This window comes from Ochotona princeps, chromosome 6 (genome assembly GCF_030435755.1).
Source record: "Ochotona princeps isolate mOchPri1 chromosome 6, mOchPri1.hap1, whole genome shotgun sequence".
In the NCBI taxonomy this organism is placed as follows: Eukaryota; Metazoa; Chordata; class Mammalia; order Lagomorpha; family Ochotonidae; genus Ochotona; species Ochotona princeps.
This window is the reverse complement of record NC_080837.1, coordinates 14951878-14969263: the sequence shown is the minus strand read 5'-3', so window position 1 is coordinate 14969263 and position 17386 is coordinate 14951878. Positions and strand designations below refer to the sequence as shown.

Below are 17386 nucleotides of genomic sequence, written 5' to 3'. Positions count from 1 at the left end.
CCCTGTTGCTCAGCTTACATGCCCACTGTGTTTACCAGATAACCCACCCTATTTTTATGACAAAAGCAAAAAGGGTGAAGATTCTCCAAGTAGGGCTGTAAAGGCCCCAAGAAGAGTCCGAAATACAGATTCCCACAATGGGAATAAATGCCTAGTCCCCCAAGCAGCACAGTACCTGGAACCAAGGAAAGTACTCCCCTTTGGGTAGTCCTGTGATTATTCATCTCCTTCTGGAATCTCTGATTTTGAAGGGACCTCAACAGTCAACAATTAAACCCACTGTTGACACCAGGCCCCTCCCTGCCATAGAGTATTTTGGGCTGCAAGTGCCCATAATAGTCAAAGAAAGCGTCAGATTTAAAAAAAAAAAAAAAAAAAAAAAGGCCAGGGAGAAGATAAAGAGCAGGAGGAAAAGCTTATAGGTCAGGTTGTGTCTGGCAAGCTACATCCAAAGGCAGTTTCAAAATAGACACTCCTGAACTGTCAACCAGACTTCTTAGAAGCATAATACATTTAGCATGTTTGTAGGTTGGGGAGAATAAATCCATCTGAATATCCCCTTGATATTAATTCCTTAAAATGAGTGCTTTAATCATCAAAAATTAAAAATAGGCCATGATGTAGGATAATGCAGTAGTGTGCGACATTTGTGTCTGAAATGGGAAAAACCATTCCTTTTGTGAATTTGGATCCAAATGAGAACTTGGTTTTTGTTTTCTTTGAAAGATAGAAAGAGGGGATGGAGAGAGAGGCTAAGTCCCCAGATACCCCCACAACAGCCCCTCACTGGGCTCAAAACCAGGAGCCAGGACCCTCTCCGTCCAATCCATGCCTTGCATGTGAGCAGCCAGACGGGAACTTCCTGAGCCATCACTGCTGTGTCTCAGAGTCTGCGGCAGTGAGCGCCGAGAGCCAGGGGTGGTGCTCAGACCCGGGCAGTCCTGTGTGGGATGGGAGGCATCGGAGCCGCTAGGGTAAAGGCCAGACCCGAGAAAGTAATTTTCAAAGTTTAGTCGAAACGTGAGTTTTGGGAATTTTCAACATTTTGGTGACAGGTAAAAACTGGAGAAAGACCAGACAGTCAAGGGTGCCGTGCAGAATCTCACTATGTCAGGGTGAACAGCTCATAGTATGAAATAGCTAGCTGAATTGTACTGAATCAGAGCTGCAGGAAAAGAATGGCCACAATGGCGCAGGTCAACCAGCTCTGTCCTCTAATGAGAATGGAAACTCCATGAAAGGCAGGAATTGTTTTTTTTTTAATATATATTTTTATTGTATTATTTATGTATCTGAGGTGAAGGGGGATATTGAGGGAGAATCCCCATCCAGTCTCTCACCCGCCCAAGGTCCCAGATGTGGGGCATGCTGAGATACTTGCTCAAGTGGTCTTAATAGTCTTCCAGTTATGGATTGCTGCCAGTCACATCCCTCCCAGCTCGATTAGGTCATTGAAGAAGCCACTGATTGTCACAGTCCATCATGGAGTCTTCGTTTGCCCAGTATTTCGCTGCCCAACGTTTAGCTGAGGTGGTTGATTGACCTGTTCCGTCCTCCGTCCACTCTTAGCCAGGGCTCTGAGTCCAGTAGTTTGATTGGGGAGATCACCAAAGAGACTAAGAGGTATTCCCAGATCAGATTCCCACATGTTCCAGCTAGTACCGGTTCCGGCACAGTCCATTGGAAAGGCAGGAATTGTTACAAAATATGTTTTTCCTTTTCTGCAACTTAAAAAAGAATCTCTTTAGTATGAAATTATTGCAACAACGCTGCTGGGGTTAGTCAAACTACAGTGCCACCTACAGTGCCAGCATCCTACATGAATGCACTGGCTTGAGTCCCAGCTGCTCTGTTTCCTATCCAGCTGCCAGCTAATGTGCCTGGGAAGGTAGTGAAAGACGGCCCAAGTACCTGGGTTCCTGCCATCCTGTGGGAGACCCAGATGGTGTTCCAGGCAGAGAGTATCAGCCTGGCCCGGCCCCAGCTGCTACAGCCACTTGGGGAATGAACCAACTGATGGAAACTCTTTCTCTTTGTGTCTCTCGCTTTGTCACCTGACTTTAAAAAAAAAAAAAAAAACACCTACCTGCCATATGCTGAATGGCTGTGTCCCGCCAGGTCAAGTTCACTTGTTAGGTCCTAACCTTGTCTGCAGTGGGGTCTTCGGGAGGGACATGTACAGGTTGCGAGGATGGCAGCTGTGTGAATGGGGTCAGGCCCTGGTGGAGGAAGTCCCTTGAGAGATCCTCTCCTTTATGTGCAGACCCAGTGACAAAGAGATGGCCATCCATGAACCAGGCAGCCAGCCTTCCCAGACTTTGATCTCGGCCTTCCCAGCCTGCAGTGCTGGGAGAAACAGCAGCCCCAGCAGGCTAAGAAGACACAAGGGTAGTGCCTCTTTTTTTTTTTTTAAAGATTTATTTATTTTTATTGCAAAGTCAGATATACAGAGAGGAGGAAAGACAGAGAGGAAGATCTTCCATCTACTGACTCACTCCCCAAGTGACCACAATGGTTGGAACTGAGCCAATCCGAAGCCAGGAGCCAGGAGCTTCTTTTGGGTCTCCCATATGGGTGCAGGGTCCCAAGGCTTTTAGCCATACTTGACTGCTTTCCTATGCCACAAGCAGGGAGCTGACTAGGAAGTGGAGTCACTGGGATTTGAACCGGCTCCCACATGGGATCCTGGCGTGTTCAAGACAAGGACTTTAGCCACTAGACCAGCGTGCCGGGCTCCGGGTAGTGCCTCTTCATCGCTTTGATTGAACTGTTGTTGACCTCAACCATTGTGGCTTCATCTGTTCTGATTGAAATGTTTTTAAATCTAGACCTAGGGCCTTAATGGTTTTAGCATACATCTTTACAAACGAATGCTTTTCTTACTCATAGTACTAAGTCTTGAGTAATATATTCTCAGTTCAGATTGAGATTACCCCAGTTAGTTGTCTCCCCAAACCTTTTACTACTTTTTTTTTCTTTTGGTTGAAAGCCAAGCCTGTATCTGTTAGGACCGCTGTGGTTGATTTTATATTTAAAACAGAGGCACTGTTTAGTTTGTTGCTATAAAAAGTGCCTGTCACTGCCTAGCCAGGACCGGGCTCCCAATAGATGACACTGTACTGGTTGGAACTATGAGGTCACATCCTGGCCCTACCGCTTACTAGCGTGTTACATCACCTCCCTCTGCCTCAGTCCTTCATCTGAAAAATGGGCACAGCAATAGTGTTTATTTCCTCATAAGGATGTTGTAAGGATAACCAAGTTCATCACTCTAAATGTTCATTAAGACTTTTTTTTTTGAAATGTAGAATAACGCCAACACACACACACACACACACACACACACACACACACACACACACAGAGGTGCCTTCATTCATTGGTTCACATTCCAAATAGTTTCAGTGGCCAGGGCTGGAGTCAGAAACTCCGTCTGGATCTCTCATGTGTGTGGCAGGGACCCAAGCACTTGGACCGTCTTCCGCTGCTTTCCCAGGAGCATGGGCAGGGAGCCAAATCAAAAGCAGACTGGGACTTGAACTAGTGCTCATCCAGGATACTGGTGGGACAGGTGGCTGCTTAATCCTCTGTGTTACCCTGTCAGCAAGCGTTAGTTGTTCTCATTGTTTGTTGATGAATACTGATCAGTGTCTATCATGCCAGGCACTGTTTTCAGCAGCAACCAAATTCACGGAGTTCTCACAGAGCCCCTGTTGTGCTTGGCGTGGAGTAGGCCCTGGATAACAAACATGTTGAAAATTAAACATGTAGCGAGTAGGTTTGTAAGGGAGAAGCTGGGGAGGGGACTGAGGAGCGTCAGGGCGGCCCTGAGGGTGCGAGGAGGGTGGCTGGTGCATCTCTAGCCTAGGAGGGCTCCCAGCCAGGCATGGGAGAGGCACACAGTTTGGGCAGCGTTGGAGTGTTGACAGCCGCTGCAGTCTTGGCCCCAGAGGACCAAGGTTTGAGGACAGGATGTGGACGGGTGAGGAAGAGGGCAGGGAGATCCTCCCAGGAGCCCTTGGCAGCATGGGGAAGGGAACTGTTGTTCTCCCCATTTCGCAGATGCCGAAACTGAAAACGGGAGGGGCTGGTAGCGTACAGAGAAGAGTGGCACAGCTGGGATGCAAAATGAGGGCTGTGTGAGCTCTGAGTTTTGGCTTCTCTTCACCCACCCTGTTTTAAAACAGGGTAACTGGAGCTCTCTGCCTATTCACCAGAGAGACACAAGTCTAAGGAAGAAAAGAAAACAGAGAGGGTGCGGGCAGCCACACCTTTTGATTCATGGAGGTGATGCTGATGCGGAGCCGTGTGGCAGCATTCGGTGTAACACGCCGCCATCCTCTGCCCCGACCCTGCGGTCTGACTGCGACTCGTCACCGTTCAGTGCCTTCTGTCACATGTGGACGTGACAGAGGTTTAGATGTTCTAAAGGTTTATATCTTAAAGATGTTCTTACTTTCCCTAAGTTACAGTTAGTGGAGCAGATGATTAAGTAAGGTATTTGGGGCTTTTTCTATTAAAAAATCATCATAAAAAATAAACCCTTAGGACCATACCCACTAATAACATTTCCACGGAAAGATTCAATTAGCTGCATAGTTTTTGATCCACAGCACCTTTTGCAGGAACACAAGGCTACTTACTGTAACTGCAAAGATTACCTGCCTTTTATTATACAGCTTTTTCCTAAAATTCTTTCTCTCTTGTTCCCTCTATTGTCTGAAAGGCAGACAGACAGATAAAGAACAATAGCCCTTCCCTCTGCGGGATCGTGTCCCAGAGCATGTGGCAGCCAGGCCAGGCCAGGGGTCCGAACTCAGTCTGGGTCTCCCACATGGGTGGCCGGGGCCTGAGTTCTTGAACCATCATCACCTACTCCCTCCCAGGATGTACAGGAGCAGGAAGCAGAGTCAGGATTTGAACCTGGGCTCTCCAGCATGAAAGGCAGGTGTCTCTGGCAGCGCCTCAGCCACCGCCCTCAGCACCTGCCAGGGGTCAGATGTCCTGTGCTTTTCTCTCTGGCGTAACAGGAAGTGTGGACTCCTTGGTGTGTGGGACTGCCATCTTTCCCTGACTCCCAACTCAGGAGGGCGGTGGCCGTCAGGGGAGGGGGCTCGCGCCATTGGCAGTTGGCCCCATGACGTAAAACTGGACAGGATGCCATGATAGCTTCCCCTGCCTCAGCAGTGATGGTTGAGCCGCTGCAACCTACTGTGAGAGCTAAAATCCAACTTTCCCCCACTGGTTTCCTGTTTCATTTCCTCAAGGATTCTGGTTTTGGTGTGGATTTTTAAAGATTTATTTATTTACTTGAAAGGCATAGTTGCAGACACAGAAAGAGAGAGGAAGACAGAAAGAGAGATCTTGCATCTGCTGATTCACTCTCCAAATGGCCACCATGGCCAGTTCTGAGTCAGCTTAAGCCAGGAGCCAAGAACTTCAGCCTGATCCTCACGTGGTTTCAGGCACCCAAGCACTTGTGTCATCTGCCACTGCCTGCACAGGCACATTGACAGGGAGCTGAACTGGAAGTGGAGCAGCCAGGACTCAAACACTGCAGGCTGTGGTTCTACCTATCAGGCCACAGCACTGGCCCCAAAGGTTCTGATTTGAGCGCTGCTGTGCGGAGGTGCTGGTGACACGGATCTGGGTGCGAGTGCTGGTAATACAGATCTCGGTGCATGCGCCACGCAGTGTGTGCTCAGCCATTCCTCAGACAGCAGGCTGCGGGCTGTGGCAGAGTGGGATGAACAGGCGTGGGGCTGTCGCAGGCTATGCGTCATATCTCTGAAATCTGTCACCCTCCTCCCCACCAGCAGCTGCCATCTGCATGTTCTTCTGCCAGTTCACAAACACAGTAAAAGCCTAACAATTCCTGGTGGCCACAGGGAACCACAAGCCCCCAACCTCTCACCTCTAGTTATTTTATAATGTATTACTTTCCCTCCTCTGCTTTTCCCGAGGCCCTGGGTGTGCCATCCATTCCCTGATCTGTGGCTGTTCCCAAAAGGACTGAGCTTTCACTGAGGAGGGTGTCTTGCCTGAGGAGTTAGCTTTCTCCTTTCGGAGCCTGCTTGCAGTGTTGGGTGACCATGTCGCCCAGTGCTGTCGCCTTAGTACTGAGCTCCAGCCCAGTACTAAGATTTGGGGAGTTTTGTTTGTTTGTTTGTGTTTTTTTTGTTTTGGTTTTGGTTTTCCTCCTAAGAGGAATGGTTACAGCTATCTTCTGCCCTTTGGTCTTCTTGCCCTTCCTCCCAACCTGGAATACAGATATGATGTCTGGAACAGCAGCGGTCCATTTGCCGCATGAGGTGACAAACAGAAGGTCATGCTCTGAGGATTGGCAGAGTGGAAAGAGAGAAACTGGTCCCTACCGGCCTCTCTGGGCAGCTGAACCAAGGCAAGCAGCAGTCGGCCTTGGGCATAGGAAGGCAGATCGCAGGAGGGAGTTCTGTTCTTTTGTGTGAATTCCATTCAGCTCTGCTGTGTCTCTCTCCTTCCCACCCCTGGGTGCCTGGTTGAAGCTTGCCAACCTGGCTGTCCTGTATCTGAGGAGCCGAGTGTGGCTACACTGGTCTCACTTTAACGTTATGACCCTAGATTCCAAGGAGGGCACTATAACCTGTGCAGAAAGGCCATTACTTTTCTGTAGCAAAATCACTTTTTCCTTCTTTGAGATGCCTGTTTTAGTTATTGCTTTAAAAAAAATTTCCTCCTTTTATTTCTCTCTTTCTTTCCCTGTTTCCAAAAGGTTTGGTTTGGATCAGCTCAGCTCTGGCTGTTGCAGCCATTTGGAGGGTGAACTAGTGGACGGAAGATCTTTCGCTCTATTTCTTCTCTTGGTGAACCTGCCTTTCCAGTGATTAAAAAAAAAGAGAGAAGTTTGGGGGCCCAGTGTGATAGCATAGCAGTTAAAGTCCTCACCTTGAATTGCCAGAATCCGTGGGTGCCAGTTCTAATCCTGGCAGCCCTGCTTCCTATCCAGCTCCCTGCTTGTGGCCTGGGAATAGGCAGTCAAGGATGATCCAAAGCCTTAGGACCCAGCACCTGTGTGGGAGACCAGAGGAAGTTCCTGGCTCCTGGCTTCGGATCAGCTCAGCTCCAGCCATTGCAGCAGCTCACTTGGGGAGTGAATCAGTGGATGGAAGATCTTCCTCTCTGTCTCTCCTCCTCTCTGTTTATCTGCCTTTCCAATAAAAATAAATAAATCTTTTAAAAAAAAAGTTTGGGGCCATTTTAAACAACCACTCTGCCATGCTGGCATCCCGTATGCGTGCTGGTTCAAGTTGCAGTTATTCTACTTCCAATCTAACCTTGAAGTTGGAGTGACAGAGAGAGAGACAGAGAGATCCTCCATCCACTGGTTCACTCCCCAAATGACTGGAGCTGGGTCAGTCCAAAACCAGAGTGCAGGAGCTGGAGTGCTTGGCCCACCCCCCTGCTGATTTCCTACACACATGAGCAGGAAGCTTTATCAGAAGTGGAGCAGCTGGGACTGGAGCTGGTACCCTGACGTGGGATGCTGATGTCATGGGACCACAGCCTGAGGTGGCTGTTTTGAACCCCTGTTCTCTCCTCACCCCCTCTACTACTCTCTTCTTCTCGTTAAGCTAATGAACTCCCATTGCATTAAAAAAATTAATAAATTAAATCAAATGAACTCAACCTCTCTTCCTATGTCAGAATCTGCTAGTAGTTTCTATAATTCCTGCCTCCCCCTTTTTTTGGCAACAAACCCCAAGCTTTTAACAGGAAATATGTGGCCTAACATTTCGTAGCTTTTCTTACAGCTTCACTGTAACCCAGAACTGGCTAATGAGATGTCAGGGACCATGTTAGGGGCAGTTTTCAGGAAACTTCCTTCGAAGATAGGTACATTGTACACCTCCCCCTCCACATTTTTCAACAAAAGACATACATCTATTACTAGAGGAAAGAAACATGTATTCAAGGAAGTGTAGGTTCTTCTCACACTTTTTAAAATCTAGCCAGCAAGCCTTTGGCCCAGTGCGGGCTGCGCAGGTCTGCTGGTAAGGTACCACCAGCATCCTGTCATCAGAGTCCACCCAGCCACCTCCACCTCCACCACTTATTAGTTTCTTTTAAAAAATGATTTACTGGTTTATGATTTTAATTGTCTGAAAGAAATGATTCATTGAAAGAAATATGTGTTGGAAATGATTTTATTTGTTGAAAGAGCAACAGACACAGAAGTGATCTTCCATCTGCTGGTTCAAGCCCCAAATGTCTACCACAGGCAGGGTTGGGCCAAGCTGAAGCCGTGATCCAGGAACTCCATCTGAGTCTCTCCCCCATGAATGACAGAGGCCCAAGCCTTGAGTCACCTGCTGCTGCCTTCCCAGCACTTTGGCAGGGAGCTGGATGGCAGGCATATGACATGGGCTGACAGTAACACAGTGGGTGGCTTAACCCACTCCACGGTAAGACTGCCAGAGGGATTCGGTAATTTGGGTATTCCCCCCGTTTTTTTGGATAAGGGTAACCCCAGATATTACATCATTTAGCCCCTCAGTCACATCTAGTAAGTTTAACAACACATTAACATTGTATAATTGCCAGTCCATTTCAGCTTTCCCTAGCTGTCTTTGAATTGTCTTACCACTCCTGTGGTTTGAATCAGGATACAAGCAAGGTCCACACACACTGATTGCACCTCACTCTGCCTGTGACAGTTTCTCTCTCATCTTGAAAACGTCATTAGTTTGTTGAAGGAATGAATTCATTTATCACACAGATTTCCCCCCAGCCTGGATTTGGCTGATTGCAATCTCATGGTGTCATTTTATATGTTTCTTTGTCCCAAATATTTGTTGTAATACTTAATCTGGAAGCCAAATCAAATTCAAAAGTTTCATCTATGTGATAGGAATACTCCGTTTTAAACAAACAAATGAAAACTCTTTGTTCCTTGAGATACTCCTCTTTTTTTTTTTTTTTCAAAAAAGTTTTATTTCTTTGTTTGAAAGGCAGAGTGACAGAGAGAGAGAGATACCTTCTGTCCACTGATTCACCACCCACCACGCTAGTTACTGGGCCAGGCTGAAGCCAGGATCCTAACCTCCCACATGGGTGCCAGGGGCCCAGGCACTTGGACCATCATCTGATGCTTTACCAGGCTTGTCATCAGGGAGCTGGATTGCTAGGAAAGCAACCAGAACTCGAAGTGATGTTCAGATATGGGATGCCAGTATTGCAAGCTGTCGCCTAAGTTGCTGTGCCACAACTCTGGCTCCAGGAATGCCTCTAAGGTGGTACTGCTCATTTCCTTTTAGAGTCCGTTAGGAGCCTATTTTTTTTCTCTTGATAACGTTAAGGTTCATCAATAGTCCAGGTAATATCAGCTCAATCTGTACTTTTTAATAAAAGTATCCACAATCTTTCGCCTCATAGTGTTAACAAACACCAGTGTTTGCCTCAATCCATGATCCAAAGTGGGGAGTTTATAATTCTACCGCCCCTTTGGTATTTTCTCATCAACCCTTCAGTAACTTTATGAAGAAGAATTTTGCAGGAGAAGTCAGGTAACTGTTGAAATTCTTAATCATTTCAGATTAATTTTCCATTTGATCAATTGGTTTTTTGGTTAAGAGGGAGACAAATTAAGAACTCACGAGGTACCAAACCATGGCAGCTGTGATGTTTTTTGGCTGGTAGCATCACCTACCACATTGGTTCCCAGAGAGGACCTTGGAATTCCCAAGTTCCTTACCATGTGTTAGTCCACTGAGCTTCACAGACAACCCTGGGAGGCAGGTGTGATTGCCCAGCTTTACCAATGAGAACCCTCCATCATATGGCTCTAAGCGGGGCGAGTTGCCTGTTGTTATTTGCATCTTATATCCCAAAGGTCCAGAGAATGAGTGTTAAAGGTGACTGAATTCTCATCCTATTTTTCTTTTCTGTGGTTTAGAAATTAAACAGCAGATGTCTTTAACCAGTGGGAATACTATATTAAGCAATATCCACTTTAGAAGGCATTTTTTTTTGGTTGCAGCCACTGTTGAGAATAATGTTATGTTGATGAATACCGTAACTTAGTCAATAGCCTCTCTCAACTTTTGTTCATGAAGCATTTCCATTTTGATTACTCTGTGTGGGATCTACTGCTCAGACGTGTGTCATTTTATGGTCTGCCCATGTCTGGGGAGCTGGCATTACTCGCTGCCTAGTGTTTTTAATTCACAAGTTCTTCTAAGAAAAACCTTAGCCTCTTGTATTCCCATCCCGGTTTTAATAGCATAAGCCATTTCCTTCTCAGATAGCTTTGTGGGCATAGTCATAAAATAAATTCCACCAAATCACTGATGAGATGAAAAGTGAGAGCCCTGCTTCTGTGCAGCCATGTAGGTAAAACAGTAATTGGCTCTGATAATAACTTTGGTTCTTACAAACCAAAGTCTAAATGAGAGTCACATTTGATATATCTGCTTGTAATTACTATCAAAAAGGAGAGAATACAAAAGTTGAGATTGTTGCATGGCTCAAGATAGAAGAAATCCATCGCCATCTTTTAAGAACTGTCTCCAGAATGATTTCTGATACGTCTCAGACCATTGGTTAAAAAAAAAAAGAAGATTTTCTTCCAGAGCATGCTTCCCTGCTCCATGGAGTGATTAATTATGTTTTTGTGTTTTAAATGTATAATTATTTTTCTTAGAAATCTTATTCCCCTGTCTAGTAATGCACCTTATGCTTATCAACTTTTTTCTATACATAGTTATACATGGTTGATAAGACAAATTAAGATTTTGAGTATATTTGGCAGCAATTACCAACAAAACTGTTGGTCTGATATGTTAGTGTTATTTAAACACAGCTACCTTTAACATGGTTTTTGGGAGGGAAAGTATGTCAGCGTTACCTATTATTATTTTGACGTTTGCAGGCCTTGGCACCACAATATCAAATATCACACAGTTAATATCACAGGGCCTTTCCGATGGGAAGTTAGAAGTCAGCAACCAAGAACTGAGATTGCATTCATATTTCTGTCCGATTTCTATATGCCTGCTGATACCTTTCTTTGCAAATATGTGTGTCTGGTACCACAGAAAATGTAAAAATGGGCAAAAAAGCAAAGAGATTTTGGTGCCAGTTTGGGAAGTGATCCCATATTTCATCATTTCCTTCCTGCAGCTCTTCCAGTGGTCCTGTAGCCACATGAAGTTGACGGAGCATGATAAGCCCCAGAAACCTGCAGTGGTCCGCTGAGCCAGTAATCCCAGAACTTAAAACGTTCCAGTACAGCTTAGACGTGACCGATGTAGCCATTATCATCCGCAGTATACAGAATATGCTTTTTACAAACACCCTAATTACAGAAACCACATCCAGTCAATATAATACATATTAGCAATTTCCCCATCCTTAGTGGAATGGAAATTTTTCTGGAAGTTTAATTAAGAAGGAAGAAATTATGTTCAGGTATTAATTTCAATAAAGAGAGGCACTCAGCTTTTGTGCAAAAGAAAAAAAAAACCTGGAGTAGCGCTGTGAGTGTGGGTTACCCATAGGAGGAGAGCCATTCATAATTAAGCACTAGATTACTTTTGTCACCGCCACGTGTGCCCCAAGGAGAAAGGTACAGGACATGTCTTGTCTTGCTATGACCAGTGTCTCTGCTTTAGTCCCATGAAGTAGAGCTTGGAGAGCAGTTGTTTGGAGATTCGGTTATAAAAATACTGTGGGGGACAAAAGGGGAAAAAAAATCAAGGGAAGATGTGGAATGTGTGTGAAGAAATAGCTTGTCTAGATGGCTTGCATGCCTGAAATGTTTGTGTAACCTTCCTCTTGGCTCTGACCTTAGGCCCAGACCCTTTATGAATGCTTGGGATATAAAGTCTGGTTCCCACAACCTTCTTGACAGGGGCCTCAGATCTCCCTCTGAACCAAGCCCCATAATGAAATGAAACCCACACTATGAAGTGCCTCATGGCACCTCCAACTGCTTTATGTTAAAGGATCCCGTCATTATGAATTGGCCAGACTTTATGTCCACAGAGCAGTCCCCATCCCCTCCTGCCCTGTGCCCCGGGGAACTGCTCATGGATATGAGGCCACATTTTGGGGGGTGAGGAAATGTTCTGGAATTAATGGGCCTGGTTTGTGCAACTTCGGGAATACTGCCAGCCAATGAAATATACACTTTAAAGGGTTGGATTTTATGGTGTGTGAATCATGTTACAAGGTTAAAAAATAAATGAATCACAAATTTCATAAAATGTTAACATCCTATTCCCCAAGTGCCAAATTACCTTTGAGGCTCACATCATTGGAAGACAAAGCTTGGGATGATTCCTCAGAAGACCATCAACTCCTCTCTCTTGCACATTAAGAGACTGACTCCCAGAAAAAGCAGCTGACCCACGCAGGGACGCCCACACCAATGCAGGGGGGAGCTGGCACCTGGCTCTGTGGACCTGTATCCAGTCCATGCCCCCTTCCCACCACCACCACCACCTTGCACCCCATCCACTCCCATGAATTTTATTTTTAAACACCTAGCAGTAAGTAAACTCGGATCATTTCAGATGAGGATTAAGTGACTTGGCCTAGGTGCCCTTGTGTTCCTAATGAAAGTACAGGTTTTTCTCCCACAGAACTGAATCTCCTCTGATAGATTTGTTGCAGTACATTTCCCAGGATGCAAACCCAGCCGTACCAGCACATGCCCACATATCCCCTCAGGAAGAAGGCCGCATGAGCAGACCAAGAGAGCCCTCTACCTGTGTGTCTGTAGTACAGATTTCACTGACAGCATCTTTGACCTGGAAAGCTAAACACAAGCAGAGAACAGGTGTCCCTGGTCCTTTGTCCACCACGGCTGAGCTCGGGCACTATCTCGGAGGAAAATGAGCAGAAAGAAATCTGCAGAAAGTTCCTTTCTGGGGGAATAAAAGAGGCCTAATGTAAGCAGCCTTAATAAAAGATTCCAACGTATTCTATCCTGCCCCCTCCCCGCCTGCCCCAGGGAGAATTCCATTCAAATAATTATTTTTAAAGAACTTTATATTCCTCTGAGGATGCAAAATGTTAGTAAGCGTTTTTGTTCATCCAACATGAAAGTTTAATTGTTTCTTTGTTTCAGCCAAAGATAGCGTTGAATGTAAAAATCTTGCAGGATCCCGAGCACATCCACCACCGAGCCGCAGTCAGTGCCAACTATGGAATCACTTTGCCTTATATTAATCAGAGAAAAACACACGTAAGTAGCAAGATGTTTTAATGAGTTCTCTCTCTCTCTCTCTCTCTCTCTGTTTTAAGAATTTAACTTCGTTCATTAGCACTGTGAGACAGAGTGGAGAGGTTAAGATTGGGATCCTTTTGTCCTCACAGATTTTTGAGGGGGATGAAATAAATTGCTGTCCCTCTGTGTATAATTAGTAATGATTTTTTAACAATGTAATCCTAATTGACAAAGATCTCTTTGTAGCTCCCCCAAATTTCTGTATTTTATTTGAGACTTGCAGAACCATATTTTCACAAGGAGGAAATAATTTGCCAACCAAAAGAATGGAGAGCCATTAAATATTTTGCTTCTTTAAATACCGAGCTGACTGCTAGGAAAATCAAACGAAAAAAAAAAAACATAACATCCACTTCAAATGGTGGGCAAAATGTCCTAACTTAAGAATGCCATTCTAACGCGAAAGCATGCAGGGTCCAGTCCCTTATGTCAGTAGACTAATGAGAGAGAAAACCTCCGAAGGGACTGACACGGCAGGGTACCCGAGGCTGTATCAGGTTTCCGCTGTGGGCTCCCCAGCGCGTTGTCCCAAAGCAGGGACTGTGGTGCTTCTGCATTGTGGGGGTGGTGGAACTAGGTGGGTCGGTGGTAGAGGGTGCTTGGGAGAGCTGAGAGCAGCAGTTTCATTTTAACCAGGAAATTATTTGAGATGATTTTTCATGCTAAGAACACTTCAAGCGGTAACATCTCTCCTTTTTAAATGCATTTTAAACCTCTAACATCTCTCACATGTTCTTAAATATAAACTCAAAACAGAACCAGTTTGAGTATTAGACCCCGAGCTCCTTGGAACTAACAGAATTCTCCCTTCGATTTGTCAAACCAGATTCCCTGCATGGAGCTTTTCAATCGCTTATTTCATCTGCCTGACCCTGAGATAGATCTCCAGTTTCCTTATACATTCTTTATGTCATGCTAACAGGTTTAGTTTAAGAGCAGTTTATCACAGCAATACTTTTAAAGCCTTTAGAAATCACCAGAAAGTTAGATATTTTTATTCCTGCTGAAACGTTATTTAAAATGTCACTGTGAATAATGTAGAAGCGTTTTTATCGGCTTCCCATGAGCCCAAAGCTTCATGAAATAAAAATATGATTTCTCTTGCTGGACAGGCAGAAGCAGATTTCTCTTTGTCGTTTGTTTGTTTTCCTCTTCAATCTAGAATTAATATTGGCTTAGCTAGTGGAGTGCTGAGGCTTCGTAGCCCAAGGCAACTGCCACATTGCATGCAAACTTTGCCTGAGAACCGCTGCTGTCGAGGCAAACCCGAGATCCTCAGAGGGTTGTCCTTGGCTTTGCGAATCCGCATGAAGATTCAGACTTTAATTGGAATTCAAGATTATATCCAAAATCAGAAAGTAAAGCTTTAGTCATTTCTTGTATAGATATATATTTTTCCCCTAATTTCCAAGTAGTCCAAGTGCATTAGTGATGCCACCTCCATGTACTTAGATCAAACAAAAACTAGAGTCAACGCTTTGTCTTGCATGACAAAAAGAGAACATGTATATTTATTCTTGAGCAATCCTTTTTAATAAAATAAAACGCACAAGATTCTATATCAGATCTCTTTAAGAAGTAAACGAGGCATTATATCTACTTTGCTCTGATTATTGGCCTTTCGATCCACATGCTTAGCTGGCCCTCACCTATCACTTTATGTTGATATCAAGACGTGCTGGTACAACTGATGCGCAGTGTTTTTATTTGGGGCTCATAGAACAGAAGCATTGCACAATTAGTCACTTTGTGTTAAGATTGTCGGTATTAATAATAACATACAGCATCCAGGATAAGTGCAGTCGCGATTTGCCACTTGTAGAACTCTTTCTGAAAGCCCTTGCCCAAACCCAAGTGATGTGAGGTAGGGTTCGTTAGGAAAGAGGCACCAAGGGTAAGCATTTTCTAGAACAACTCCAAACACTCAAAGTTCAGTGACAGCCACATGTTTGCCTCCTTCTTCTGAAAGCTGAACTGCTTGTCAGAAACCTGTAAGAAAAGAAAGAAAAGCTTAGACATTTTTGACAGATTTGAATGTGTAGCCTGTTTGCACTCCTCAGTTCGCATAGCTGCTGTTTTCTCTGGCTTCAGAAGATGTGGACCCTTTCTGACAGTAAGAGACAAATGCACAACTCCAGTGCATTGAGAGCTTACGTCGCCCCACGGTCATGTCACAGAACTGCCTTCATTAAATTCTATGATTCAGTTATGTGAAATCCATCCTCAAAGCATATTTGAAAAAGTGGGACTCACTGATGATCTCTTCATGAGCTTAAATCTGCCAGATAAAGACCATACTACCCTTTTGTAAGTCCTTCTGGAGATTCTTACAGATACAAGAAGACGAGAAGAAATTTCTGGTATGGTTCCTATTTACCCACTGACATCTCTTGCCAGTTAGATGTTGTAATGCAGCGCATTAGGAGAGCTACAGAAAATTTGACTTTGATTTATTTTTTTCTAAATAAAAGTGGTTTCCTTAAAAGGCTGGAATCATGTATCTGTGAACATGAATTTTAAAAGAACGATTATGAATGCATAACAAAATAGCCAAACAAAACATTGCTTTGAATTGCTGCACAAATAACCCTGATTATAACTGTTATGACCTAGAAAAGAAACATAAAACCATTTTTCTTTTTGGCAAGATATGAGTTGCTGTAGAATTATACTGGTGCTTTGGTCCCACTTTCCAAATAAATAAATATATAATGCAATGTAAACTTAGAATCTCTTATTTATTCATGAGGTTGAATTTAATACTATTATGATTTCTCGATTTTTATGAGTCATATGTTATGCAGTGTTTTGCACTAACTTAGTTGGGGAGCGACCACACTTCACAAATCAAGGCTTCATTCTGTACTGTTTCACTTGGGGTGGATGTAGTCATCTCTCTCACCGACAGCCCATTCATTTCTGAAATGATAAAGTAACGGAAAGCGAGGCAATTGTGTTAATGTCAAATGATTAAAAGTACCAGAAGCAAGGGGTGGGAGAGTGGGGGCTAGAGAGAAGGGCGATGTTGAACCGTGATTGTGTTTGAAGCCCATGCACATGGCCACAATTACAGTCACGACATAATTTGGCAATGGTAGCAGAATTAGATTTAAACAAATTGATGTTAGACTGCAGTAATTCAGAATGAGCTTGTTGCATTTATAAACCATAACAAGAAGCCGAGCGAATTAATAAAGCCTTTTTTGTCACTAAAAATAAAAAAGGAAATAATTGCTGAGACGGGCAAACGTAACAGATGACTCCAGGCAGCACCCTCCTAGCTGGAATACGGGAACGTGAAGGTCACCCCCCATCTCGGATGACAAAGAGGGACCATTTTGTTGGTAAACAAATTAATCTTTGGAAAAGGTCGCCATTTGTTTTAAGTTTTTATCCAGTTCTTGTCATCTGGAATCAGAGATTGACTGTCATCTCACCAGGCGGGGGTGCAGGCAAAGCAGACAGGGCCGCTTCTGTCCATATCAGCATTCCTTGACGCAACTCGGTGCCTGATTGCGATGCTATGGGCTGCTGGTTTACAGCTGTCTCTGGACAGGAAGGGAAGCCCACCCTTGAATCCCAATAAGATGGGCCTGTGTGCTCCGCCTGCTGGAAGCTGGCCCTCTGCCCACAAGTGAAATGTATCGTAGTTCAAGCCAGCAATTATGTCTTTTACTTCCTTCTGTGCTGCTTCTGTTCGCTTAAAAAAAAAAAAAAACAAAACCACAGATGTGGGTATCCGCTCAGGTTCTGCATCTGTTCTCTCTCGCACCTGCCAGGACAGGATTTTGACAGAAGTAGAGTCTGGAGGGAAACGATAGACACCAATTGGATGTAATTTCTCACAAAGCCGCTTAAAAAAGAAAATGTGGATTTTTTTTTTCAGGAATTGTGGAGTCAGCATCTTGGTCCCCCTCCCCTTTTCCCAAGAGCATTTGGTAAATTAAATTAGTTGAAACAAAAGGCAATAGCTTTAAAGACATTGTGAAATGCCATATCCTATTTATGACCCAACAGTCATTACCCAAGGACGGCAACAGCACGCACAGCATCCACACTCCTGGCACTTGCAGGGAGATGCTCTGCAGGTGACTCCGAAAGAGTTTCTATAACAAACAT

At 44.6% G+C, this 17386-nt stretch overlaps 1 protein-coding gene across 7 annotated transcripts in view; it reads left to right on the top strand.

Annotated features, from left to right (window-relative positions):
- IQCH (IQ motif containing H) overlaps window positions 1-17386 on the top strand; it is a 187602-nt gene that overhangs the window by 26494 nt on the left and 143722 nt on the right. For all 7 annotated transcript variants that reach the window (XM_058665635.1, XM_058665632.1, XM_058665630.1 and 4 more), the window contains exon 5: window positions 13109-13225. In XM_058665635.1, the coding sequence (XP_058521618.1) occupies window positions 13109-13225 (117 nt within the window). The remainder of the gene's footprint in view (window positions 1-13108; window positions 13226-17386) is intronic.